The sequence below is a fragment of the Misgurnus anguillicaudatus genome, chromosome 3, assembly GCF_027580225.2.
Source record: "Misgurnus anguillicaudatus chromosome 3, ASM2758022v2, whole genome shotgun sequence".
In the NCBI taxonomy this organism is placed as follows: Eukaryota; Metazoa; Chordata; class Actinopteri; order Cypriniformes; family Cobitidae; genus Misgurnus; species Misgurnus anguillicaudatus.
The window spans coordinates 4,642,486-4,670,469 of NC_073339.2; the positions used below are offsets into that span (position 1 = coordinate 4,642,486).

Here is a 27,984-nt window from a genome sequence, read left to right on the forward strand (position 1 = left end):
CTCTGTTATAAAACTTTATAAACTTTGCTTTAACAACCTTTACAACAAATTATGCGTTCAATAAACACTGTTGCAAAGACCACAAAGGGAAAATAAGAGTCAACCCACCCAACTAAAGGAACCACAGATCACCATAATGGTGACCAAACAATTTCAAAGTAGGCAAAAGTCAGTCTGGTTTGTAATAAGAGAGATGTCTTTTCAGTTGATTTTATCTAAGGCAGTAGCTGGAAGTTGTAGATGTAGTTCTGCTCATTATCATCAGGTGTCTTCAATAATCAAATAATCACTCAAATGAATGCTAAAGTATCTAATTAACTCTAACACTGCTGGTGGTACCCATATAAACACCGAGCCGGTGTTAATTTAACTCCGGGGATTTTGCTGTGTGTAAAGATAATGTTACAGTAAATGTTAAAAACTGATTGGCTGTTCTGGTGAATCCAGACTATAAACCAATGGAGGAAACAGCACTTTACATTACCAGATGTAGTGATCGCTGGTGTGACAGTTGTATAAGTGGTATTAGTCCTCTTAAAACCTAAAAAAGGTTTAATGGGTTATAATTACTGAACAAAGACATGCAAATCTAATCAGATGTACATAAAATGTTTAAAAAATATATAAAAAGAACTAAAACTGAATAAGTCCTGAAAACTGATTGACTGTTGTTGTGAATCCAGACTATAAACCAGAGGAGGAAACAACAATTTACATTACCAGATGTGGTGACTGCTGGCGTGACAGTTGTATAAGCACTCTTGAGAGTAGCGCTCTTGAGATCTGAAAAGTTTGATGAATTGAAATTCATGAACAAAGACATTCATATCTAATCAGATGGACAAATGGACATCACATGTAAAGATAATGTTACAGTAAATGCTGAAAACTGATTGGCTGTTCAGTTTACATTACCAGATGTGGTGACTGCTGGCGTGACAGTTGAGTAAGTGGTAATAGCACTCTTAACACCTGAAAGGTTTGATGAATTGAAATGAATAAACAAAGACATGCATACAGATTCTAATCAGATGGACATTACATGTAAAAAACAATAAAAAAGTAACTAAAAATGACAAAGCCATGTGTATCTTATGAGATGTACAAATGGACATCACATGTAAAGATAATGTTACAGTAAATGTTAAAAACTGATTGACTGTTGTTGTGAATCCAGACTATGAACCAGAGGATGAAACAGCACTTTACATTACCAGATGTGGTGACTGCTGGTGTGACAGTTGAATAAGTGGAAATAGTGCTCTTGAGATCTGAAAAGTTTGATGAATTGAAATTCATGAACAAAGACATTCATACAGATTCTAATCAGATGGACATTACATGTAAAAAATAATAAAAAAAGTAACTAAAAATGACAAAGCCATGTGTATCTTATGAGATGTACAAATGGACATAACATGTAAAGATAATGTTACAGTAAATGCTGAAAACTGATTGGCTGTTGTGGTGAATCCAGATTATGAACTAATGGAGGAAACAGCCCTTTACATTACCAGATGTGGTGATCGCTGGCGTGACACTTATGTAGGTTTTGTTCATGCTGTCAACATCTGAAAGTGATTTATAATATGGAATTAATGAACAGAAACGCAACAATCACAACACAAGAATTAGAGACATAAAGAAATCACCTGCACAGTATGTAGCATTGCATACAGTTGGTCTAACAAACTCATAGACATAATAACCGCCTGTGCAGGCTTTGACTCTAATGGGAAATGACTCATAATGGCAGCAGTAATTCCTCAAGTGACCACAAACATGTCTGGTGACCACTCCATCCTCAGGTTTTGGGTGTCCACCACTTAGCCAAAGTGGGATATCAGTACTACACCTATGTTTTTCAACACATGTTTCTGGCATTCGAACGTTCTGACCATAAATGTAAAGCCGATACCAGCCGACCCAGTTAACATTTCTGTCACACTTGGTGGAGGAAGAATTGGTGGAATAGTTTGTGCTTCTCCAAGCGTTGTCCAGCACAGTGTAGTTGTAGCAGGGGTCAGTAGAGAGATCATCTGTTCAATAAAAACAATGTTTTCTCAAAAACTTTAAAGCATTGTTTTCCCATCACTCATAAAAAGCTGTACTGAATAATACCCATTAAAAATAATACACAGCTCCTCTACTAGATGTCAGTATGTTAAAGGGCGTGTTGCAGGTTAAATTTTTCAATATATTTGTGCAATTTGCATGTTGATAATAAACATTTAAACTGTTATCCATTGTATTTTATGTTGCTGGGTATCATAAAACGGAATATAATATGAAAAAGTACAGCAGTTTGCAATGATTCTCCTTTCCCCCACAACGCACTGTATGACGTCACGCTGGGGAGAGAATTTACCAAAGCCGCCTTGAGAGCATTGAGAATGACTATAGAAAGACGAGTAAAGTACAGCGCAGATTATAGATAGATAGATAGATAGATAGATAGACAGACAGACAGACAGACAGACAGACAGACAGACAGACAGACAGACAGATGGATAGGCTAGTATAGAGAGATAGGCAGACAGGCTAGTATAGAGAGATAGGCAGACAGCCAGATAGCATAACGTTAGCATAACTTCGTGTAGAATGTAAACAAATGATCCATGATCCTGCCTGAAATGGGTGTAACTTTATGCGATCTTCAGCACAAACAGCATGTCAAGTGAGGCACGTCACATCTGTTCGCGGGGTCGACCAGCTATCAAAACGCACTCACTTCCTTACAGCCAGTAGTGGAGTGACAATCGGGAGAGTCGGGACTTTCCTGGTGGGCCGGTCTGATGATAATTATACATTTCGAGTTATATTAGCAACACCGTCTGGCGGCGTGATGTGCGACCGGTTCCCGCAGCCCGCTGGTCAAACTGTGCAGCCTCTGCTCAACAAAGTATATAAAAGTGCTCAGCCTGTTCCACAGGTCCAACCATGTACAGGATGTATAAAAATACGGTGATCAATGAATGGTTCCTCCTCATATGGCATAGCCTTTGACATCATTTGATGTAAAAAGCCGCTGAACGGCTGTTTATTACAGTATGTATGCGGTCGGATCCGAGTGTGCTGCAGCTGCAGACCGCTGCTTCTGTGTATAAAATGATCGTGTGATTCGTTATGATCGCAAAAACAATATAACAAAGCATCATTTTATTTCACAAAACAATATATTTTAGATGTTATTTGATAGACTAGTAAGTGTGGATTGAGGATGTTTAAAAATCTCTAGCCTGGTGGTCAGGACATGAATGGATCAAATCAGCAGATTTGCGAAGTTTTATTTATCTCCACATATATCATAAATAATAATTAGCATGGTAACTTTGCAGTATACCACATTATATATTTCCTACGATGTATATATAATTTCCAAATTATATACTTAATATTAAACAGCAATAAAAGTCTCATCTATCTCTATGGCTCTGGCTGAGGCTTTCTCCACTTCTCCCCAACGTGACGTCATCACCGAACTGCGTAAAAAAACTGTTAATACCAAAACATAAAAAAAGTGGTCTTTAAGACCATTTTTGAGACATTTTAAAAATGATATACATATCTTGAGTGATTTATGTACCCATTAATCAGCAGTGGTGGTTAACCTGCAAAACCCCCTTTAAAAGATTGACTACATTTACATGATTTATTTGCTTGCTTTATTGTTGTTATAATGTCATTGTTTTATAATTTTTCTTCATAAACAAATATAAATGCACTTATATACAATATACTATCTATTCAAAACTACAGATCAGCCTATTCGTTTATAGCTGGGTATGTGACCTTTAGGTTTAATAAAGTTGAATTACCTGCACAGTATGCCATATTGCACTTAGTTGGTGTAACAAACTCATAGACATTATAACCGCCTGTGCAGGCTTTGACTCTGATTGGATTTAATGACTCGGAGCAGCAGTAATTGTTTTTATAACCACAAACATATCTGGTGACCACTCCATCCTCTGGTTTTGGGTGTTCATTGCTTAGCCACATTGGGATTTGAGTACCACATCTATTCACAGCAACACATGTTTCTGGCATTCGAGTACTCTGGCCATTAAGGTAAAGTCGATACCAGCCGACCCAACTGACATTTCTGTCACACATGAAGGAGGAAGAATAATACTTGGTGGATCTTCTGGAATCGTTCAGCACAGTGTAGTTGTTGCAGGGATCTGCAGAGAGATTATCAGTTTTCTGAAAACTTCGCACATAGCAAGGTTTCTCCAATCACCAAGAGTCATTGCTATCTAAAGAAAGCTTCACTGAACAACAAGCAATACAAGTTAAACACAGCTCCTCAAGTGGACCACGGTATTTTAAATTATTCACTTCATTTAAATATTGACTTTTTTAAATGATTTCCCATGGGCATATGAACTGCTTTTGTAACTTAACATTGTAAATATATTATTTTTTCTTTTAGTTTTCAAACCATGCTCATGGGTTTATCATTTTTGTGACCCGAAATAAAGCCGCAAAACGTGAATGTCAAGACGTGTTCAGAGATTCATATACCCCCATAAACAACACTTTACATTACCTGTTGAACTGATTGTTGTGTTCATGGAGTTGACACTGCTAACATCTGAAAAGTTTGATAAAGTGTTGTTAATGAACAAAGACACAAATATATTTTAACACATTTCAAATACAAATAGACAGACTGAAATATAATTACCTGCACAGTATGCCATATTGCATACAGTTGGTTTAACAAACTCATAGATATAATAACCACCTGTGCAGGCTTTGACTCTAATAGGATATGACTGAAAATAGCAGCAGTAACCGCCCGCACGACCACAAACATGTCTGGTGACCACTCCATCCTCAGGTTTTGGGTGTCCTCCTCTTAGCCACAGTGGGTAGGTAGTACCACACTTATAGTTAATAACACATGTTTCTGACATTCGAGCATTTTGGCCATTAAGGTATAGCCGATACCAGCCGACCCACTTGACATATGCGTCACACTTGCGGAGGGAAGTGGAGGAATTATAATTGATGTCTCTCCAAGCGTTGTCCAGCACAGTGTAGTTGTCGCAGGGGTCAGCAGAGAGATCATCTGTTCACATGAAAACATTCAGAAAAAAATAAAATGTGCAGTTGCATGTTGGGTTGATTGTGTAACTAAATTCAGGGTGAATGGTTTTGAATGTTTATATATTCTAGTCTCTTTGCTTTTGACTTCAAAATCAATGACTGAAATATACTGTTATTAAATGATTACCATTATAAAGCTTGGAAGAATTCTTTAGAAGTTAACTATTTCGACGCCATTGACGAGATATCTTGTCAATCAAGAGAAAAAGCTTCCCTGCCAATGACAAGTATTTCCGGATTTCCGCAATACCACTATTATCCACCAGATGGCACTCTTCCGCAACTTTCAAACCCGGAAGTATTGCCCTATGGCAAGCAGCTGCATGTCCGTGTCTGTTTTAAAGATTGCTCTGAATGGGATGTCTATGAAAAGTCTGCCTCAAAAATGGAATTATCTCTGCTTTTTGCTCAAAATGTGGTGTTTTTGCAGAAACCTACCCAGATAGCATGTAACCATTGAAACAATGTTTGCACCCTCCATTAATATTGAAAAAATGTTAAAATTTCAACAAATCACCATTATTGTGATCAGTGTTTGCTTTAGTTTGGTCCTTGACTCTTGAAGTTCACGCAAAATATTTCTTTTCTTTTTTGTGTTTGTATGTGTTTATGTAGACATGTGCATTGGAAAAGAAAGATGTGTTTCAAAATTAGGTTAAAACTGGTTTTGGTGAAGATGTCAAGATGGTATACAACTAAGCTGCTTTACATGACTATGTTGATCCATATTTGATCATTATAATTGTTCTGGTTTGAAAATCCACTGTGACAGAATAAACAGAAAAATGCTGACACGTTTAGACATCATTACTCGTCCTACAAATCTCAACAATGGGGACAATCATCAAACAAATTCAGATAAAACTATCAACTGCAATGCATGCTGGGAGTTATAAATTAGTTTGGTCCTACGATGATACCCAGCATGCATTGCAGCATGAAGCTTTCTTTTGTAGATCGTCACCATTGATGAGATTCATAGACTGATTCATGATCTCAGAGATAGATTCAGTAGTTCAAACTTCTAAGTGTATTTATAATTCATAAAATAACAGACTTGACACTGTTTCCAACTACCACTAAAATATCAATCTCTTACACATCTTGAACAGTATTTCATTAATATTATTTAGGTATATTGACAAGAATTAAACTACTTGATAATAGTGGTGTGTCATTCATGAACGATTCGTTCATTTCGAACGAATCTTTAATATGACTCGGGACTATCTGGTTGTCTCAGAGAGTGATTCGTTCATTTTGTGTTGACCGCGCATGCGCATTGCGCAACATATGGGTTCTAAATCTGAAACAGAAATGATTAGTTCATCATTCTCTTGAGTCTCGAGTTCGGGACAGGTTCGAGTCTTTTGTTCTTCCTGTCAGTCCCATAGAGGCTATGCTACCAGTACCGGAAAGAGAAATGATTAGTTCACCGTTCGAGTTCGGTCGGGTCCGAGTCTTTCGTTCTTCAATAAGATGGAACTTTTATTTTTCAAATAATGTTTTTGGACATATTTAGTATTTTAATTACTAAATATAAAACAATATAGGATACATTTAGACGCCATCAATAATACGAATCTAATGTTGTATTTAATGTGATATACCAGCGGTCACGTGACATAAGGACTCGGACCCGGCCGAACCCGAACTCAAGACTTGAATGAACTAATCATTTCTTTTTCCGGTACTGACAGCATAGCCTCTATGGGACTGACAGGAAGAACGAAAGACTCGTAACCGAAAGATGAACTAATCATTTATCTTTCCGGTCCTGAAAGCATAGCCTCTATGAGGCTGACAGGAAGAACGAAAGACTCGAACCCGTCCCGAACTCGAGAGAATGATGAACTAATCATTTCTCTTTCCGGCCCGATACTGTGCTGAATATATCACACGGCACAGCCTGGCCGAACACAGAGAGTCAGTAAGACAGTGACGAGTTGACAACTAACATCTGTAGACACGAGAGGAGGCGTACAAATGTGATAAATATGAAGTTCAGTTTCTTATAATTTGGCTTTGGCTGCATTACCCCGACTTGTACACGAGGACTGACTTAGGAGGTAAGCTAATCATTTATATCTCTTGTGCAGGTTTCAGAGCTTGTGTCAAAAAATAATGAAATAAGGATTTTTATTTCTTGTTAGAAATGTCATAATTGTTTGCATAAGTGGTTATTTTGGGGTAATTTTGATGAACGAGATTCAAAGATCCGAATCAGAAAAATGATCCGAACTTCCCATCACTACTTGATAACATTAGAGCTTTGTTTTCTTTGCATTAGCAGATGTATTTAAAAACACTGTTCCAACGGCCAAAGAAAACTTTAAAGCACAAGAGATAAGGGCCCAACTAAAGCAAACACCAATCACGATAATGGTGATTTGTTGAAATTTCAATTTTTTTTTCAATATTAATGTAGGGTGCAAACTTGATTCAATGGTATTAACATTGACAAATCACATTTTTTTAACATTGTTTCAATGGTTGCATGTTATCTGGGTACCCATATCTCCCACTCTTTCATTTGGTATATTGTATGTTTATATATTTAAAGAAGAACATTTTCTGGAAGGCATTAAATTTTTGTGAAAATCATGAAAACCGCTGGCGCTGGCTGGCAACTTTTTTTTTTAAACGCTGGCAGCGAAAGAGTTAAACTTATCATCCATGTAATTCTGCAAGCAAGTTGAAATTTTTGTTTTTAATCAGAGATAGTGATAGTGTTCATTTAATTCTGGGGATTTCATCTATTGTGTTTAATATTTTGTCTTTTTTCATTATTTTAATATTTCTTTCTCCAAAAAGCGTATAAAAATAATGCTCCTGTAATCTAATCTGTAATGTTATCCTCTCTATTACCATCTCTGTTTGAAACCTAAAATGACATTTTAAATCTTACTTGTGGAGTTTGTTGGCTGTTTTATTTAAAGTCACCATCATTGCGGTCAGTGTTTGCATTTCATTAGCTCATTTACATTACTAAAGACATACCTAAAGTGGCAATTTTTTTATATGTTGTAATAAATTATTTGTTGGGTATTTTGAGCTGAAACTTCACATATGGACTCTGGGGACACTAAAAGTTTATTTTACAAATTAAAAAATCTCATAAAATTACCCTTTTAACAGTTTTGTGAGTTAAAGACACACTTGCTTTTTTATATTAACACAAAATTATATAAATAATAATGTTTTTGAAATATATAAGTAAATGTACTCACATTTGTTTTACTTTGATAAGTTAACCTTAATTTTTATTTTAGGTTGGCTTTGGAAAATAAGGGCAATCGGTTTTCTTAGTATAGTTTTTTTCCAAGTAAACTGAACATGTTAGAACTTACAGTGTAGTGGTGGTCCATTTTTTAAACCCTAGTTAGTGTGTAATGTTGCTATAATAGCATAAATAATAACTGTAAAATGATAAAGCTCAAAGTTCACTGCCAGGCGATATATTTTCTTCAATAGAATCCCTCTTTAAAAGCCTACAACGAACGGCCGGTTTGGACTACAGCCCTCTATTTCCTGCTTTAATGACATCAGTAAAACAGTTCGTTGACTAAACTCCGCCCACAGGAATACGTCAGTCACCAGCTTTGGCTCAAACGGCTCTGCTAAGCTAAGCTGCTATCGAATCACAGCACACTAAACAAACAACACAATCAGAACTCGATACGTATTTCTGAAGGAGGGACTTCACATAACAAGGAAGACATCAGACTGTTTTGAGGACAGTGAAAACAGCGCTATACAGATAAGTTAATTGTGTGGAAAAATACCGCTTTTTTACACGTGAAACATGAACACATGTTATATTGCCCACTATAACCACAATCAAAGCTTCAAAATCACAGACAGAACGGGAGCTTTAACAAACATTGATCGGAAGTTAAGTTCTGTTCAGACGTGTAACCGTGACAACGCTCGTGCATCCGATGAAACGTCTATTAATGAATTTATATCGTACAGAAGTGGACAATTGTATTGTATATAGCTTGTTCATTCAAATGCACAGTGCAAGCACAGTGCAAAGAGGGGTGTAAATTTGAGAGTTTCACCTAAAGTAAAAATTGTTAATTGGTAAATTGGTATAGACTAAAAAATTTTGTATTTTTCAACCTAACTTTTTCACTATATAAAAATGTAAGTTGAAAATGTTTAACTAATTTCAGTGTTACCAATTGAAGTATTTTTATTTACCTTAAATTTTCACAAAATTTAAATGTAAAAACTCAAATGTTGCACTGATTTCCAATAAAGGAAGTTTGTTAATGTATCTATAATATCTCAATACCTGTACAGTTCACTTTCTGAATAACATCCACTTTATATGTTTCTCTTTATTTTTATGAAAGTGTCACTATACTGAAACACAATCAATAAACAAACACATCTGGTTTACACTTACTTGGCATAACAGCGATGATGGTCAACAGAGCTATTATAGCATCTGTAAAACATAATAACTCACAATTATAAATATATAAATTAAGATTAATTATAATGTAATTTGAATGTATTGAGTCTATACTTTAAACATTGTTTGCATTGCAGTTTTAAGTTTAATATCAATAATTAGCAATGATTTTTACATACTCAAAATGCAGCTTTATTTTTTCTATACATTGGCATGGTTGAGCATTTTGACAAAAGTGCTGCGTTTTGTTTATGGTTATTGATAACATTGAACCTATACTTGCATTATCATCTGCACTTCTCAAGCTTTTCTGAACCAACATTCAGGTGTGAAAACACACTTACTTTTAAAAAGGGTTGATGACATTTTAATACCGGTGTCTTTATATTTCATCCAAAGTCAGTGGTTGAGTTTCTTCAGGGACAAAAGACTGCATAAGGGAAAAAACTTCCTCTTGCACATAAATATTTCTGATCCTTCAGCAAACACATGTAAAGCAATGAAACAAAAACTTTAAGTTTTAATCCATAAATAAAGACAAAGCAGTGAAGACCCAGCTACAAAAGTAATATAAATAATTATAAGGAGTTACTGACTCATGCCCTTAAATATAAAAATATAAAAAGAAGGGATAATTATTTTACTCCAAATTTTAAAACTGACATCAATTGTTCTTTACTCAATACAGATTTGCTCATACTATTAAACAGCATGTCACAATCATTAACTATCCATTATATTGTTAAAAAAACAGAAGCTGAAAAGAGACAAAATTACAACTAGATACTCCAAACATGCAGCATAAATGCTTCTCATTATAAGATTTATTACCAGCACAAACAAGATCTTACCTGAGTTTACATCTGGTGGTGTTCAATCACTGCCAACAGGACAACAAACTGAATAAATATTTGTGTGTCAAGATTGATAACAGAACAGTTATCTGTTCATCAAAATAATGAGGAAATTGAAACCACATTATGTATTTTACTTCTTAAAAGTACACACACAGACACGCACGCACGCACGCGCACGCGCACACACACACACACGGCTTAGACATGTTTATATTAGTGCATTTGAATTTTTATTACTTTTGCTACAGTAAAAAAGACTTTTGGGGGGTTGTGCTTTAGTGTAAGAACCTACACTGCAAAATCCCGGGAGTTAAATTAACACTGCTCGGTGTTTATATAGGTCCACTCTCCAGAGTGTTAAAAAAATAACACCGGAGAGAGTTAAAAGCTACAATCTGTGACTTTATTCTCTCTATCACCATCTCTGTTTGAAAACTGAAATTGCATTTTACATCTTACTTTTACATCCTACTTGAGTTATTTTCTTATGTTGGCTGTTTCATTTAAAGTAACCATTATTGTGATCAGTGGTTGTTTTAGTAGGACTTGACTCTTGACTATTAGCTTGTTAGTTTTTTCTAACTGCTATATCTTAGTGTGTTTTTAACACATTGTTATAGCAAAGAAAAGGTTATTGTGTGATTGAATACTGATGATTAAAACAAGATGTCAAACATAATCATTTAATGAACAGATTTATTAATATAGTTTTCCCCCCTTATCAAAGGCATCATTTTCTATCAATAATAAATTACTACAGTTCAAGGTCCAGAACTCTCATAGCAGTTTGACATTCTGAAGGACTTTGAAAGTGTGCACAAAAACATTAACCGCTGAACAATGTAGATGCAAAGACATCAAGAATCGGAGTATGAATCTCAACAATGGTGACAAAGAATATGGTAAAAAAGTTCATTATTTATTCATGCCGCAGTGCATTCTGGGAGTTCTGGATGAGGTTTGTAATTTGTTAATACCCAGCATGCATTGCAGCATGAAGCTTTTCATTTTATTGTCACCATCATTGTGATTTATACTCTGATTTTTGATGTTTAAGTGTCTACATTATACTGCAGTTACTCTGTAAATGTCAGTGTTTAAAAATGGTTCAAAATGAAAAACTGCTATGAGATGGCTGGATCTCATACTACAGTATCATATTATTGACATAAATAAACACTTCTAGTAAGAAGTCACTAAATTAATTATTTTTTAAGAGTGTTATTTGAAAGTATATTCATAGAGACGCACTGGTGTCTCCTCTTTGGCCACAAAAAACATGTTTTAAACACATGCAATTATAACAGCCAAAAAAAGCTGAAAAGCTAACACTAAGACTCAAGAGTCCAATTAAAACAACCACTATTCACAATAATGGTGACTTTAAATGAAACAGCCAACATCTAATCCTAAATTAAGAAAATAACTCTACGGGGCGGTTTCCCAGACCAGGATTAGCTTAATACAGGACTAGGCCTAAGTTTAATTAGGAAATATAACTAGTTTTAACAAACATGCCTTACTAAAAACATTACCTGTGTGCATTTTGAGGTAAAACAAAGGGCAGTGATGTATTTTAAGATAGGTAAGTGCAAGTTGTTTTCAGTTTGGAGAGCTCTTAAAAGTGTTTAAGTCTAGGACTAGTCTAATCCCTGTCCTGGAAACCGCCCCTACAAGTAAGATCTAAAATGCAATTTCAGTTTTCAAACAGAGATGGTGATAGAGAGAATAAAGTCACAGATTGTCGCTTTTAACTGTCTCCGGTGTTACTTTTTTTAACACTCTGGGGAGTGGACCTATATAAACACTGAGCAGTGTTAATTTAACTCCCGGGATTTTGCAGTGTAATTGGACATTTACAGTTTTTTATTCGATTTGGTACTATTTTCACAAGTAAGGTATACATTTTCAAAACTCTTAGTACAAAAATTAAACTGATCACACTTGTAACGCAACTAGTCATTCTTTCAAAACCTGATGTAATGTTTTCAGTAAGTTGCACATGTTTTCAGTCCACATCATCATTGTTTCAAATGCAAGATTATAATGAGAACATTTGGTTTAATCACCAAAACACAACGATATGATCTTCTTTCAGTTTAGTACTTTTAACAATCAGTTCATCCAATAGCAAACATTGCAAGATACATGTTTCAAATCAGCCTTAAAAGTGCTGAAATTAATATGCTACAGTACTATAAAATACATTTTACACAGTTTCACATTAGGCAATACACTTACATTACTTAATCTATAATTTCCAAAATATCCATTCTATGTGTAATCAAGTGAAAGATCAATGAAGACATCCTCTACAATCATTTGAGCAAATTACAATCGTTTTTATTTTTCAGATATAATTGTAATATAGCTATACTTTCTATAATGTAAATAAATGAGTACATAACATTTAGTGCACACATTACATTACATTACATTACATTACAGTAATTTGGATCAAGCCTGTCTTGTGCATTTGGCCGTAGATTTTCGTCCACCTCTTTGACCTCTCTGTGGGTGCCCATGTCCACCTCTCTGACGGATCCCTTGTCCACAAGATCTTCTTATTCCTTGCTGTCTGTCCCCCACTGCGCAAAGTGACGTCGAAATTTCGTCTTTTTCATGTAATTTTTGGACGTCCGAATCCGGTCCATAAAAGGGGTTGTTTTGTAATGCCAGGCGACGTCTTTTTTTCAACGTCTTCTGCACGTCTAAAGGTTAACATCCGTAGGACCTCCGTGTAAGGAAAACAGGATTGTCTCTGCACTACACCCATTCATTGCAGTCATTTCCTGCCGGCCGTGGGATTCGAACTGCCAATCTCTGAGTTACAAGCACATCTCGCCAAACACTCAGCCACACGGTCATATCTTATCATTGTAAATAAGGCACACTTATTGCATTCATACCATGAACTCAATGTTATGAGAATATGTGAGAATATTTTCATATTAAATTGTTAGTATGGTCATATACTTTTAATATAACGAACTACACATTTAATTACAGATTTTTAAGTGTACATTTAGATGAATTATATTTGTATATAATTCAAGAAAGCAGAAAAAACAGTACTGTATAAATAATATAGACTATTCGTAAGTATTAATCATGTTGGTACAGTAATGCTGATATTTGTAAATAAACATATTTTTATAGGCCTGTCATAGACGTCCAAATGACATCCAAAAAATTACCCAGTTCAAACGTCAAATGTTGCCGTAAATATGACGTCCAAATGATGTCCAAAAAATTACCAAGTTCAAACGTCAAATGTTGCCCGTAAATATGACGTCCATGTAGGGTCGTGGTTGGACGTCCAAGTAGTGGACCTAGTTTGGACGTCGAAAAGATGTCCAGAATTGGTCATGGACCGACGGACCCAATATAGACATGATCTGCACGTCTATCCGACGTCCTGTGTTTAGTGGGCAGGTACTTGCGTGTCTGTGCGTTGCGTTTCGGATCTGTCGGTCAGCACGAGTCTTGTCTATTTTAATAACTTTTTAACATAAATCAGTTCCGAATTTATCTCTCTTAATAACTCTTTAAACATCACGCATCTTAGTAATCATTTCACTCTCAGAAAACGTATTAGATGTTTAATTAATAGAGTATTTGAATCGCTAGACGAGGGATTAATGTAGGCTACTTATTTTTTCTGAAAACATCCCACTCATTAAGACAGAATGGGTCACATATGTAACTGTGCTGAAAGACACAATAAACCCTTAAAGGTGATGTACAGTCAACACGCTCATAAATTCAACGCACATAGGCACAAGCTGTATGAGGCTTTGAAAATGAGAAGTTTGTTTTTCCATTTTCCATGCCTATTATTAATGAGAATCAAGTTATTTGTCTTTTTGATAAAAATTTTGTAATATTATTTTTAATAAATATTTACAGTTATTTAAGTTATAATTATAATAAAGCAAACATTCATTTAAAATGCCATTTTCATGTAATATGACAAACTTCCGGGTTACAAATACAAATACGGATACAAATAATTTTGAGATTGTTACAGATACAAATACAGATACAAATACTGACTCCGCTGCACACCCCTAATCTCCGCAATGCCCTGGCCACAGATAAAGTGAGATGCTGCAAAATCTCAGAAATGTTTGGGCGAACAGGTCAGTCAAAATGACTAGTTAAAGCTAGTTATTGAAACTACACAGCAAAATCCCCGGTGTTAAATAAACACTGCTTGGTGTATATACAGTATAATCTACTCCCAGATAGGTGTGTAAAAAGACTGGTGTTAAAATGTAATACTGAATCAGTGTTGAAGTTAATGAGATAATGAAGTGATGATTAAGACATTAATAGTGAACACCTGCTGGTCATTCTGTGTCAAATTAACTAAAGTTTCCAGGATTTTTTCTGGAGAAAGTAATACTAAAATTATGAAGAAAGACAAAATGCAAAGATGAATACAGCGAAATCCCCAGTACTAAATGAACATTGTTGGGTGTATGACTCCAAAAGCTGCAATCTTTCACGTCATCATCTCTGTTAAAAAAACTAAAATTATAACTTGCAGCGTTATTTTCTAAACCGGGATGATAAGTTTAACTTCTAAACAGCTGTCAGAACAAAATACAAGCATCCACACACATGATTTAGTAGACAAATCTTCTTTCTGACGTGAGACGTGATGTAATCAAAGAATGTATCACATTAAATCGATTGTGTTTGTTATGGGTTCATTTGAAGTCACCATTATTGTGATTAATGTTTCCTTTAGGTTCCGTTTCCTTTAGTTAGACATTCTTCCTTTGATGTTCACTAAACTAGTTTTCCACTTTTAGCAATTGTAACATTGTTTTATTGCTTGTTCATTGCTTGATGTAGAGGGAAAACTTTTCATAGCATCTGAGGTTGATTATTTATATTATACTCTACCAATCATTAAAACATTTGATCATAAATAAATTATAAAGACAATAATGCAACTACAAAAATGCTCTATGAATATGACAGTTCTGAATAAGACTGCTGTAATGCTTTAGTTTTTTTTTTTTTTTTTGCTTAAGAGATACATCATAACTTCTGATACAAATCTCAACAAGGGTGACAGTAAATGGTAAGAAATTTGCACAATTGTGTCATGTCACAATGCATGATGGAAGTTATAAATGAGTTTATACAATCCTGGTACCCAGCATGCATTGCGGCATGAAGCTTTGTTGTTGATTGTCACCATGATTGTGTTTTATAGGCTGATTGTTGATGTCTCAGTGTGTCTGACTGACATCACAGATTAGATTTCATGGAAAAATATTAACTCTTGAGGCTATATGGATTTCATTGGGTGGACCGAATATAAAATTATACACTTATATACAGCGATTATTTTTTTTGTATGAGATCATTGAATCACAACACTTATGTTTTCATAATAATTAACATAGTAACAGTTCGAAACTTCATTTATCTAATCTTCCTCTGCTCTAACAGATGTGTTTAATAAATACACTGCCACAATGAGCAGAAAAAAACTAACACTAAACTTTAAGACCCAAGTACCCAACTAAAGGAAACACTAATCGGCACAATGGTGACTAACTTTATTAACCAGATTTACAGCAGTTGTAACGAAGTTAAATTTATGTAACTCTGCAAGCAATGTTGTAATTTTAGTTTTTAAACAGATATGATGATAGTGATTTCATCTATTACATTTAAATATTTTGTCTTTCTGCATTATTTTAGTATTACTTTATCCAGAAAAAGAGTCACCAAAATAAAAAAATAAAGACAGGGAAAATTCTAAAATTTGGTTAATTTGACACAGAATGAACAGCAGGTGTTCACCATTAATGTCTTAATCATTACTTCATTATCTCATTAACTTTAACACTGCTTCAGTGTTATATTTTTAACACCAGACTGTTTAAACACCCATCTGGGAATGGATTATATATACACCAACAGTGTTTATTTTACACCGGAGATTTTACTGTGTAGTTATTGCATCATACTGGCATTACTGCTGCAAGTTTCAAAGTCAGGTGAATGCCATGATGCTTTGAGTACAGTTGTTACAGGGAAACCCCTATACTTCTGTAACCAAAGTGCCTGGCAGATAATGAATTTGGATTATTAATAAGTTCTGCTGTTTTGTGCAAACAATAGTGAAAGACCAAGGCTGAAATGGGAAGTTTATAATTTTATAAAACTTTGTTTTGTGAAATTGTAACAACCATATCATGTTTTTTTTTTACTGTCATTTCACCTTCTAATTTGCAGTTCATTAAAAGGTCTTTAAAAAGTCTTAAATTAGATTTTTAAATATCCTCCAGATACCCTGAATGATTTTTGTGAAAGTGGCCAAGGGAGCAGTTTATACTTGAATATTGGAAATATATAAAATATAAATATTTCAACATTTGAACAGTGTTTCATCTTTTTCAAAAAGTGTAAGCAAGCTTTGTATTTTGTCTTTATACATGGTGTATTCTTAGTAAGTTCTTGAGGGTTCATATGTAAACATATATATCCTCAGTATTGTTGGTCAGTGCCATTTTTTATGTTTTGTCTGCATAAATTTCCCCCAGATGAACACAGTGGCCGAATTTACAATTCGTCTTGTAGTCTACCTGTTTTATAATATTAGCCTACAAGATTAGCAAATCAGGTGTATTATATAAACACGGTGGTGGCAGCTATTATTATAGCTTTTAAGTTTGAAATATGGATATTTTTCTTAAAAAATCGCATAGGTATTTCGATATTTTGGCTGGAGTATCCCTTTGAGTCCAGTCCGGGAAAATGGCACACTATATATTAGAAAAAGAAATTACCATACATATAAATATAACTATTATTGAGCTATAGAAACAAAACACTGTAGATTAGAAAATATCATATAAAACCGTCTTTTGCAAAATACTGTATTTACTTTTCTGTTCTGCACAAGCTTGTCATATTGGGGCTCTTCTTGGGTCTGAAAGCCTGCATGTTATAATTAATGCAGAAGTCAATGATGATGTGGTTAAAAAGTGAGAATAAACATATCAGAGTGAAAGTCAAATCAGCTGGTCTTTGGTTAAAAACCAGAAATCACAGATACAGAAAGACAATGCAGTGGGGAACCTTTTGTTTCCCATAGCATTTTTCCAATGTTAATTCAGTGGTTTGATATTTATGTAACTACCCTATCCCTGCTAACTATAAGCATTCAAACATCTTCTTTCTGAAAAATGTAAAAATACCATGTTTTTCCAAACACATATCATATTTATATAACCTGTTCCATTGTTGTTCTTGTCATTTCCAATGAAGCCATTTTTAACAGCAGCATTCGTGTGGAGCAGTGGTTTTTTGGAGGGGTTTTATCCAAATCTCCAAAAAATCTAATTCAATACAGCGCATCAGTCTATTTTTATATAAGATATTTTTCAAGGATAGACTTTTCAATAAGCGTGCACTACACATGTAAAAAATATCATACTTTGGCCTCTGCCTGAATAGTTACTGTCCTTGTTTCATTATCAAGATAAATTAAATATTGTTTTGATACAGTATACTTGAGCGTTTAAGTGTTTATTTAACAGATGTTGAACATGTATAGAGTTCTATACACTATTAATTTAGTCACCATATTAGTCAGAGCACTGCAACATTTGTATTAATTAATTTCAGTTCATCCATCCATTAATTTATTCCTTCATGCGTTTTCCAAATATCCAAATATACAAGGTCATGGGAGGGTTAGGGTCTATTCCTAGTTCTTGGGCCACAGGCAGGGTACAGTCTGTATAGATGGTCAGTCCATTGCTGGGGACTTACAGGCACTCACCCCCCCACACCTAAGGGCAATTTAGTAACTTTAATTTACCTCTTCTGCATGTTTTAGACTGTGGAGGGAAATTGACATACCCAAAGGACACCCACGCTAACACAGAGACAACATGCAAACAATATATAGAAAGGCTCCCTGTCTTAGCCAGGCACAACTCAGTAACCCTCTTGGTGTGAGACAACAGCGCTAACCACCAAACCACTATGTTTCCCACCACTTAATTTAACATAACAAAAGAAAAAAAACTTTGTGTTCAATTTACATTACCTTATTATTTTAAACATACACTATTTCATACATTGGGTCTTTAGTGACCCTATACATGTTTAACCATAAATGAATACCTTAAAAAACATTATTATTTAATTTTTTCTCTCTTTTTGAAAATTGTTGATAAGCCCTAGATTGAGGAGTACTAAGAAGTTGGAGGTCTATCTTTAAAAAAATGAACGAGGGGGAGGGTTGTGAATGATGCCCTGGGTCACTAAAGACCTAAAGTATGCATTTAAGGGTTAATGCTAAAATCTTACATATTGCACCTTTAATTGTCAGTATACAAAATAAAATATAATATCTACATTAAAGCTGTAAAGTTCTGACAGCTGTAAAATAGCACTATTTGTTTAACATCCAATCCAACTTTATTTATAGAGCACTGTTTAAACAAACCGCAAGATTACCAAAGTGCTTTACAATTAAGAAATAAAACTAAAAAAAAGAAGACCAAATAAAAGTAAAATGACAAAAAAAACTAGAACACCAAATAAATAAAATAACACCAACAATGACAGCGACAACGAAGACCACAATGGTTTTCATAGTGCAGGGAATGCCAGGCAATAAAGATATGTTTTTAAACGAGTTTTAAAAGTGTGGAGAGTAGGGGCAGCTTTAATGTGCGGTGGTAGCTCATTCCACAATTTGGGAGCAACTGCTGTAAAAGAGCGATCACCTCTGGTCTTCAATCTAGTCCTGGGCACGATCAGTCGAAACTGATCCCCAGACCTCAGTGACCTTGACGGGGTATAACTATGAGGAAGCTCCGAAATATACTGAGGTGCCAACCCATTCAATGACTTAAAAACAAACATTAAAATCTTAAATTGTATTCTAAAATACACAGGAAGCCAGTGGAGTGAAGCCAAAATGGGAGTAATATGTTCTTGTTTATGGGATCTTGTTAACAAACGAGCAGCTGCATTTTGGAGTAACTGAAGGCTTGAAAGAGAAGTTTGAATTACGCCAATGTAAAGTGCATTACAGTAGTCCAAACGTGTCGAAATAAAAGCATGAATCACCTGTTCAAAAATTTTAGAGGATAAAACAGGTTTAGTTTTTTTTCGCTAAAAGCCTCAACTGATAAAAACTAGATTTAACCACCATATTTATCTGCTTATCCAGCTTAAAATCACTATCGATTTTAATACCTAAATTGGTAACTACTGGTTTTACATATTGCTGCAGGGAACCAAAGTGTACAGGAGTGAAATCACACACCCGGCTGGGTAAATAGATTTGCGAGTCATCCGCATAAAAATGGTAGGAAACGCCATGTTTTTTAAAAATATTACCAAACATATCCATTACTAAGATTTACAAAAAAAAAGACTATGAGGTGTAACATCTATAGTTGATTTTGCTATAGTTATATTTTACTGTAATGAATAAAATCAGCTTTATAATAACAGCTCTCGTATGGGCTTAAAATGTACTATACATGAACAGTGGACATCAGTTTTTTGAGAGAGGACATCTTTGAAGGTTTTTGGTTCGAGTCAGGGAAAGACAGCTCTCATCCACTTCACATACTGCTGTCTGACCTGAAGAAGAGATGAGCTTGTTTATTTATGAGACAGATAAGATGTTTGATGAAACAAAGTATGACTCGCAAATGATTAGTTAGATTGATGTAATTTGTACATTCAGATGAGAGGTAGATTAATGCATCAGCAAAAGTGACATTTTTATCTCACAAATGTAAGATTAACTTGTGCAAGTGTAAGTAAAAAAGGTGCAAATGGGACAAATGACAGTGAGACAGTTAAGAATGAGATTTCACCTGATCATTAAGAAAACAGTGGATGATGAAGATGAAGGTTCCTTGCTGTGAGTTCAGGATCAGGAAGAGAATCTCCATCATCTGATTGTTATTAATGAAGAAACCCAAAATCCAAGGACAACCAAGAATCACAGACTGGGCCAGAGTTTTAAAAACCATAATCCTGCACAGAGAGAGAAAGAAATCTACGTCTGTTCTATGAGAAAATAAGCAACAGTTTGATCGCTGTGCCCTGATGTTCATAAACAACTCAGATAAGCATATAAGTAATTTTTGCAGGTTAGTTTTAATAAATCTCATAGAACTGAGGTACATGTTTTGAGTGAAAGTCACACTCCATTATTTGAAAGCACATCAAGCACTTCTGATAAAATCAAGAAAATTGATTCCTCATGACATGATCACTTTGAAATCAGGGTATTTGTTACTTGGTTTGTTTCATCACTGAAACTTCAGCCTTAAGGTTTTTGAGAGTGGAGTTTAGACTGATGATGATACTGATGAAGAGAATCGTGTTTATCTGCAAAAACAAAACACAGTAAAGAAACAATCACTTTATTTTCCAGTGTCTCAAACTACAACTTATCTGTAACTAAAACATACTGCAAGAATGAAGCAAACAGGTCCCAGAAAACTCCAGATGAAGCCTCTCTCCTGTTTAATCCAACATCTGTTTACAGGTAAACAATCAATGAAGTTCAAAAAAATACTATTTCTAGATGTTCACAATTGAAATATTAACATGATGCATAGTGTATGCTCAATTCATCAGAAACGATCCTCTTCAAACTTACTGTTCACTGCCATAACCTTCAGGAACCAGTCCAACAGACACGCCCACTATAACAAAAGCAATCACATATCCAATCACAATCAAGAATGCACTGCTAAGCAACGCCCTCTGTCTGGAGCTGATCTGTGATAGGTTCTTCACACAGATGAAGAGCAGCACAGCTTCAATGAACATCCACACAAAGCAGGAGAGAAAGAAGAAGTGAAGAGCTCCTGATATCACAGCACACAACTCCTAGAGACAGAGTTAGTATGTTAGTGTACTGTATAGTTAGTTAGTATACAGTAATTAAAACGGTTTAAACATCTTACCTTGTGAGGTTTTATGAGTTTGATGAATTGTTGTGTGAGTAAGAACAGAAGATGAGCAGACAGCAGACTGATGCAGAGGTTGATTCGAGCTACATTGTTCACTCCAGGTTTCCATCGACAGAAAGCAAAAGTCAACAGAGCCAAACTAGTAAACACCAGACCCACGATCACAAACACCACATTCATCGACTCCAGAAGAGGACCTTCCTGAGAAAATAAATCACAATACAACCTGTGTTAAATCTGCTGCTGTCTTATCTGCATTTAAGTTATAGCAGTGCATGGAGTGCTTGTTACTCTTAATAGTTTTTTACTCTACCCTAAATGTTCTCATACTTTATTTAAGTCACATCTGTGCAGAGGCGGACAATCCATGTGCCATGAGTAAAAGTCATCTCCAGTATTTTGTTCCAATCACGTGGATTTGCTAATTAGCACAGTTTTTCAGCAGGAGGTGACCTCCTGACTCGTTGGTGTTTTAAGCCCTCAACGAAGCCTTCAAGGCAGCGCTGCCTGGAAGGCACTCCACGTGCCTGAGCGTTTCAGCCAATCACAGCACTGGTGCTAGATATCGAGCCTTCCGCCAGCTTCTGGCAGTTCGAGCTCACCATTGGTCAGGTGAGTAGCGCAGATATGGTAAGATAGGAATGTGACTGTTTTAAAATTCAGCTCGAAATTTTTTGAGCGTTTAAGTGACGTGTTTTCGCGTATTCACGTGTGTGTGGCGTGACTTTCTTTTTGTGCCAGATTCTCGTATTGGTTAAGCAATTGTTTCTCATTTTTCAAACCATTGTCGCTAAGGATTGGGGTTAGATTTGTGGTTTTCCTCTCATTTTTTTTTTTTTGGCTGTTATCGCACGAGTTGGGTGTGGCATAAATGTGGATGTCATTTTATGCATCGGTTTATATGCCAGAATTTTAAACTGTTTTTAAAAAAACAGCAACAATGGTAAGAAAATAGGAAAAACAGTTGAATAACCAATACGTGAAACTGGCACGAAAAAGAAAGTCATGCCACAGACACGTGGAAACACGTCATTTAAACGCTTGAAACATTTAGAGCTAAATTCACATTCAGTCACATTCCTATCTTACCATATCTGCGCTACTCCTCTGACCAACGGTGAGCTCAAACTGCCAGAAGCTGGCGGAAGGCTCGATATCTAGCACCAGTGCTGTGATTGGCTGAAACGCTCGGGGCACATGGAGTGCCTTCCAGGCAGCACTGCCTTGAAGGTTTCGTTGAGGGCTTAAACACCAACAAGCCAGGAGCTCACCTCCTGATTGGAACAAAATACTGGAGAGGACTTTTACTCATGGCACATGGATTGTCCGCCTCTGCATCTGTGTCAGGTTATCTTACCTCTGATGGTCTGGTTTGCATGATGAGAGCGAATGTTGACAGATGATGACATGAACACACAATGAAGCTGCTGTTGGTCTTTACAACAGAACAACCATCTACAATCCACTCTCTGATGTTCCAGTACACACAGGAAAGATTACCACTCTTGTTTAACTCCTTTTACAGTAAAAGAACATGCATGTCAGCCATGACTCCAATGACACAAGAGGGCTTTGTAAAAAAATGTTAATGATAAAAACTGACTACACAGCAGTTGACAAAACAAAGATATCACTAAATATGAGCAAAAACACTGGCGGATGAAGTTTCAAGAAAAGACAACGCCTCATTTTTATCTTTGTAAATAGCAGTTAGGATGTCTGCTGCACTGGTTTATTTAAGACAAACATTTTAAATGCAGATAATGTCACATTCAGCCCAGAGTAACTTGGGATGTTTGAAATTTCTCTTACATTTCAAGCAAGTAGAAGTCAATGAGAGTAACTCACTCTGATGTGTTTGAGGGTGAAGTTGACAGGTTTGGTGAGAGTTGTGTTGTTGGTTTTAGGAAGAGTAGCTGAGATGATAGTGGACATCATGGTTTTAACTGTGTTATTTGGTTTGTTGAAGAAGTCTGGTTTCAGTAGGTTCTCCATTGTGTTGTAGCTCATAAAAGCCACAGCAGCTGATCCTGTTACAGAGATTTTAATGCAAAGAGACTTGAAACAATCAAAACAAACTTGAAATCCGTGGATTACCCAGCTACAAATATTTCAAAATTTCACTCATTTTGCTTTTAGCACGAAAATGCAAAGCATATTTGATTGTTTACATTTGATTGTAAGATAAATGAGAATGGATCTGAAAATGGAACTCAGCAACTTACCTTAACATACTTTTATTTACATTTTAGTGTATTTGTAAAAAGGATTTTTATTATGCTAATAATAATGGATCTGAAACAGCTTTTATGAAACAGGTACTTTAGTACAATGGGTATTATTGCTTGACAGTATATTTAATACATTTGTTATGAATAATTTGCATCAGTATGATTTCTATTCACTTCTATTTTCATAAATGAAATGAAATGTATACATCTGCTTTCACACCCAACATTTCATGGTGGGGCCAATGTAGGCACTATGTGGGCTTGAAGTATGGGCCCTTAGTGGGATTGTCCATGGGTTCCATGCTGGCCCCATGTGACTTAGCCCACATGAACCTTATGTAGAAACTGAAGCCAATGTTGACTAATCCAAAGCCAAGTATGGATGTGGTTGGGTTAAAAAAGTGATGAAGTTAATGAGATACCACAACAATCAGTGTTTGCACTTCATCCGCTCATTTGCATTTTAAATGACACACCCAAAACGGCACACTTTTTATCAGACCTCGATTAAGATTTAGTTTACATCTTAAAAAATCTCATAATATGTCCCCTTTAACACCGGGGATTTTGCTGTGTTGCTTTGATTTAGTCCACAATGGCTTCATTTTCTACATAGAAGGTTCATGTCGGCCAAATCATACCGGACCAGCAGGGAACTCGCGGACAAACCCACCTAGGGCCTGTAGCAGCCAAATTTACTGCTGCTATTGAGATGCTATGTCTCCTTTATTGCACTGAGTGTCACTGTGTATCTATGAATGCATCAGATATATAGCCAGGAAACATATTGTTGAGGTCAAGGTGTTAACCCGGAAGGGAAAAGGGTTTTTGACCATTCTACCGGCGTGATTTTTTTTCCCAAACCAGTTCAGATAGGAGTTTTACTTAAACATGAGCTCAGGGGCAGAAAGAAATTTGATTGGTTCACAAAAATGACCAATGAAAGTCCTCAACCGGAGCCTTCAAGGCAGCTTCTGCAGTGAAGCAGTTCGAGCTCACTGTTGGTCAGGTGAGTAGCGCAGATGGTTAGATAGGAATGTGACTGTTTTGAATTCAGCTCGAAATGTTTCGAGCGTTTAAGTTACGTGTTACCACGTTTTCATGTGTCCTTGGCAAGACTTTCGTTTTCGTGCCAGTTTCACGTAATGTTTACTCAATTGTTTTTCCTATTTTCTTACCATTGTCCTTTGGGATTGGGGTAAGAAAAACTTTCTGTTACGTAAAATTACATCCAAACCCAACTCTAACCCCAACATCAAGTGAAAGCAGTTTAAATTTCTGACAAATAAATGTAAAAACCACTGCCATTCTAACCCAACTTAATCCTCGCGCAGTTTAAACAGTTTAACAACTAAAAAACCCAAAAATCTAACCCCAATCCCAAACGACAATGGTTTGAAAAAAGGAAAAAAATAAGAAAGTCGTGCCACTGACACGTGAAAACGTGGTAACACGTAACTTAAATGCTCGAAACATTTCGAGCTGAATTTCAAACCAGTCACATTCCTATCTAAACATCTGCGATACTCACCTGACCAACGGTGAGCTCGAACTGCTTCACTGCAGAAGCTGCCTTGAAGGCTCCGGTTGAGGACTTTCATTGGTCATTTTTGTGAACCAATCAAATTTCTTTCTGCCCCTGAGCTCATGTTTAAGTAAAACTCCTATCTGAACTGGTTTGGGAAAAAAATCAAGCATTCTAGCGTAGAAGTGTGTTTGTCATGCTGTTTTAATGTTCTGGAATAAATGGATTACACTTCAAAGCAATGACAACGCTTGTGCTCTTCTTAATGGTAATAAAAGTTTAGCGTGTCAACCAACTGATTCCCGGAATAATATTGAAAAAGATTAACAACAGGTAGATCTTCTACAATAGGGCCCATACTTCAAGCCCATATGGTGCCTGCATTGGCCCACCAAGAAATGTTGGCTTGGTTCTGACAACATCAATAATTCAAGCTGTGTTTAAGTTCTTTAAAAATCTTTACATACCATTGTTGTTCAAGGCATTTCCAATGAGATCAATGTCTATTGACGCATTTGTTGTGTTGAGCTGAGGGATTTTATCTAAGGTGAGGTTAGAGTTTTTTTTTAAGGTGACCTGTGGTCCAACCATGAAGACTTGTGCCTCTGATTTATTCAAAATGACAGTGATATCAGTTAGTTAATAGTTCATTTATTTATTTAAAAAAAAAAATGTTTTTCGTTGCATTTTACAGCTGTAGGCTCATATAAAACATCAAAGGTTATTTCTCACATTTTTATGAGCACATGACCTCTTCAGAATATTGTTTTAGTGTTATTTGTTTCTTTCTTACCTACAGTTTCACGAATAAAACTGACTCTCTCACTGGTGTTTGTTTCCTTCACCAACATGGAGACGAGCTTCTCACTGGATTTTAAGACCTGGTTCCCTGCTTGCACTAATTGCGTTGGGTCATCCATTGATAAGTTCATCTTCTTCTCCGAAGCATTAAACACCACATCAAAAAGATCTGTGACATTCTATTGAATAAGTTACATACTATAAATAATTGACAAATATTTGATTATTTAAAACATTTTTTACTCAAACTTACATTCAAAGGCAGCTCTTGTACTGTAGTGTTCTCGATCAGATCAAATAGAGTTGTTAAACATTCTGTGCCCTGAAAATAAAATAGAAATAGAGTTTCACAAATAAAACTTTGATTTATTCAAACATTGTTAAAGGTGCCATTTTTCTTGATCACATTTTTTAGACTTTAGTTCAAAAGTTCAATGCCAAGCGATATATTTTCTTCAACAGAATTCACTTTTTAATGACTACAGAGAACGGCTGTTGAATCACAACACAATGGACCAGCTAAACAATCAGAACTCATTACGTAATTCTGAAGGAGTTACTTCGTACAACAAGGAAGACTTTATCCTGTTTGTAGGACAGTGAAACAACTGTATAGAGATAATTAAATTGTTTAAAAAAAATTACATGAACACATGTTATATTATGCCACGTAAACACAACCAAAGCTTTGAAAACACAGAAAAAATGGCACCTTTAATGTTTGACTGATGAACAGAACAGCATTTTATTTATTCACAATATTTACATGCAACATCTGACACACAAAATAATTACAATATCAAGTGCACAATAAAAATGCACTATATGCACCAGTATTTACAGTGTTATTGTTAGCTGCTTTCAAAAACTCATCTGAACTTACCGTGCATTTCTTCAGCAGTGTAAGATTCAGAGCTGAAAGAGTGTGAGTGACTTTATCATTTATATAGCAATTCATTAAAAGTCTTGATTCAAAGCCACATTTAAGATTAATAGCATACTCACCTGAAGTTGTGGGACTAGATGTTGGTGTTGTAGTTGTTTTGACATGAGGTGTTGGTGTTGTAGTTTTGTTGACAAGAGATGTTGCGCTTGTAGTTGTATTGACAGGAGACGTTGTGTTTGTAGTTGTACTGACAGGAGATGTTGGTGTAGTAGTTGTATTGACATGTGACGTTGTGTTTGTAGTTGTACTGACAGGAGATGTTGGTGTTGTAGTTGTACTGACAGAAGATATTGGTGTTGTATTGACAAGACATTTTGTGTTTGTAGTTGTACTGACAGGATATGTTGTGTTTGTAGTTGTATTGGCAGAATCAGTGCAGAAGCAGGTGAAGTTTCTACTTTGATAGCAGTTACAGGTGATTTGAACAAAACAGGTACAGTCATTATTAAATCGGTAATGATGATCGATTTCGAAATGAAAATTGTGCTGACTTATATCACTGTACATGCTGTAGTGCACACCAGTGCAGTTGTAGGTGTTATTATAAAGCTCACAGTCATTTACTGGACTGACAATAGCAATGTTATTGATGTTGTTGTTGTAATTCTCACAAGAGCAGAAAGAGGAAGTGGCAACGCAACATCTACAGTTGTACTTATCACCATAACAGTTACAGTTATTCTTCAAGCAGTGATGGTGGTCTATTGTGTAATGAAGTTCATGGTCATTTATATCACAGTACATGCGGTAGTGAACACCAGTACAGATGTAAGTGTTGTTGCTATAGAGCTCACAGTCATAGCGAGGACTAACTGATGGACTGAGAGTGATGCTGTTGTCACCATTACTGCAGAAACAGGATGAAGTGCTACTGGTACATGTACATGTGCTCATATTACCAGTACAGTCACAGTCATAACCACTGCATCTGTGTGTGATCTGGTTGAGATATCCTGAGTACCAGAAGTTATGTACACTTGTGTTGCAGTACAGCTGGTACTGAGCACCAGTACAGATGTAAGCGTCTTTATAAAGCTCACAGTCATTTACTGGACTAACTGATGCTATTTGTTCAGAAGTAAAACCAGTTTTAAAACCTGA

The 27,984-nt window shown here is 35.6% G+C and overlaps 2 protein-coding genes across 2 annotated transcripts; both read right to left on the minus strand.

Annotated features, from left to right (window-relative positions):
• Positions 1–215: 215 nt before the first annotated feature.
• On the minus strand, positions 216–5,059 carry LOC129445250 (uncharacterized). The gene is made up of 8 exons (XM_073860077.1): positions 4,691–5,059; positions 4,553–4,597; positions 3,819–4,184; positions 1,653–2,039; positions 1,515–1,571; positions 916–972; positions 659–783; positions 216–269 (listed from the first exon to the last, which is right to left on the minus strand). The coding sequence occupies exons 1-8, from the start codon at positions 4,920–4,922 to the stop codon at positions 216–218; spliced, it is 1,323 nt and encodes a 440-aa protein (XP_073716178.1). The 5' UTR covers positions 4,923–5,059.
• A 13,636-nt stretch (positions 5,060–18,695) lies between these two features.
• Positions 18,696–26,110, minus strand: LOC129445251 (adhesion G protein-coupled receptor E3-like). The gene is made up of 10 exons (XM_073860160.1): positions 25,930–26,110; positions 25,604–25,741; positions 23,229–23,410; positions 22,738–22,896; positions 21,375–21,581; positions 21,065–21,297; positions 20,874–20,940; positions 20,699–20,790; positions 20,271–20,433; positions 18,696–20,031 (listed from the first exon to the last, which is right to left on the minus strand). Exons 1-10 carry the CDS (start codon positions 26,066–26,068, stop codon positions 19,987–19,989), a joined length of 1,425 nt encoding a protein of 474 aa, XP_073716261.1. The 5' UTR covers positions 26,069–26,110; the 3' UTR covers positions 18,696–19,986.
• Between the last annotated feature and the right edge of the window lie 1,874 nt (positions 26,111–27,984).